General features: G+C 60.1%; 1 protein-coding gene across 1 annotated transcript in view; it reads left to right on the forward strand.

Annotated features, from left to right (window-relative positions):
* The window catches only part of LOC103614444 (serine/threonine-protein phosphatase 6 regulatory ankyrin repeat subunit C-like), a 33,088-nt gene that overhangs the window by 8,532 nt on the left and 23,134 nt on the right, over positions 1–1,422 (forward strand). The window contains exon 9 of the mRNA XM_017731451.1: positions 544–612. Coding sequence (XP_017586940.1) covers positions 544–612 — 69 coding nt within the window. The remainder of the gene's footprint in view (positions 1–543; positions 613–1,422) is intronic.

The following is a 1,422-nucleotide window of genomic DNA, read 5'->3' on the forward strand; positions in this document are numbered from 1 at the left end:
GGGCATCTGGGGGCATCTGGGGACATGTGGGGGCCTCTGGGGACACATCTGGGGGCATGTGGGGACACAACTGGGGGCACAGAAATCCTTATTTTTTCCTGGAGTTTCCTTTCCCGGAATTCCCATTCCCGCAGTTCCCGTTCCCGCAGTTCCCATTCCCGGAATTCCTGTTCCCAGAACTCCCATTCCTGCAGTTCCCGTTCCCGCAGTTCCCATTCCCAGAATTCCCATTCCCACAGTTCCCATTCCCGGAATTCCCGGAATTCCCATTCCTGGAGTTCCCATTCCCAGAATTCCCATTCCCAGAGTTCCCGCAGTTCCCATTCCCAGAATTCCCATTCCCACAGTTCCTGTTCCCGGAATTCCCATTCCCAGAATTCCCATTTCTGGAATTCCCATTCCCGCAGTTCCCATTCCCAGAATTCCGATTCCCGCAGTTCCCGTTCCCGCAGTTCCAGTTCCCGTAGTTCCCGTAGTTCCCGGAATTCCCGGAATTCCCGTTCCCGCTGTTTTCCGGCCCTCACTCCTCTCTCCCGCCGCCAGGAACGTTGAATGTCTGAATTTGCTGTTGAGCAGCGGCGCCGATCTGCGCCGGAGGGACAAATTCGGGAGGTGAGCGCGGGAAACGCCCCGGGATCGGCCGAGCCCGGCCGGCTCCGGTCCTGGAAGGGCTCTGGGGCAGTTCTGGGATCCTGCAGGGTCCTGGAAGGGTTCTGGGGGTGTTTCTGGGATCCTGCAGGGTCCTGGAAGGGTTTCCAGGGCGCCCTGGGCTCCTTCAGGGTCCTGGAAGGGCTCTGGGGGTGTTTCTGGGATCCTGCTGGGTCCTGGAAGGGTTCTTGGGGTGTTCCTGGGATCCTGGAAGGGTTCTGGGGGTGCCCTGAACTCCTGCAGGGTCCTGGAAGGGTTCTTGGGGAGTTCTGGGCTCATTCTGGGTCCTGGAAGGGTTCTGGGGGTGTTCTGGGCTCATTCTGGGTCCTGGAAGGGTTCTGGGCTCATTCTGGGTCCTGGAAGGATTCTGGGGGTGTTCCTGGGATCCTGTAGGGTCCTGGAAGGGTTTCCAGGGTGCCCTGGGCTCCTTCAGGGTCCTGGAAGGGTTCTGGGGGTGTTTCTGGGATCCTGCAGGGTCCTGGAAGGGTTCTGGGGATGTTCTGGGCTCCTTCAGGGTCCTGGAAGGGTTCTGGGAGTGTTCCTGGGCTCCTGCAGGGTCCTGGAAGGGTGCCCTGAGCTCATTCTGGGTCCTGGAAGGGTTCTTGGGGAGTTCTGGGCTTGTTCTGGGTCCTGGAAGGGTTCTGGGGGTGTTCGGGGCTCGTTCTGGGTCCTGGAAGGGTTCTGGGGGAGTTCTGGAATCCTGCAGGGTCCTGGAAGGGTTCTGGGGGTGTTCTGGGCTCCTGCTGGGTCCTGGAAGGGTTCTGGGGGCGTTCT

This window comes from Corvus brachyrhynchos, unplaced genomic scaffold (genome assembly GCF_000691975.1).
Source record: "Corvus brachyrhynchos isolate BGI_N302 unplaced genomic scaffold, ASM69197v1 scaffold1061, whole genome shotgun sequence".
In the NCBI taxonomy this organism is placed as follows: domain Eukaryota; kingdom Metazoa; phylum Chordata; class Aves; order Passeriformes; family Corvidae; genus Corvus; species Corvus brachyrhynchos.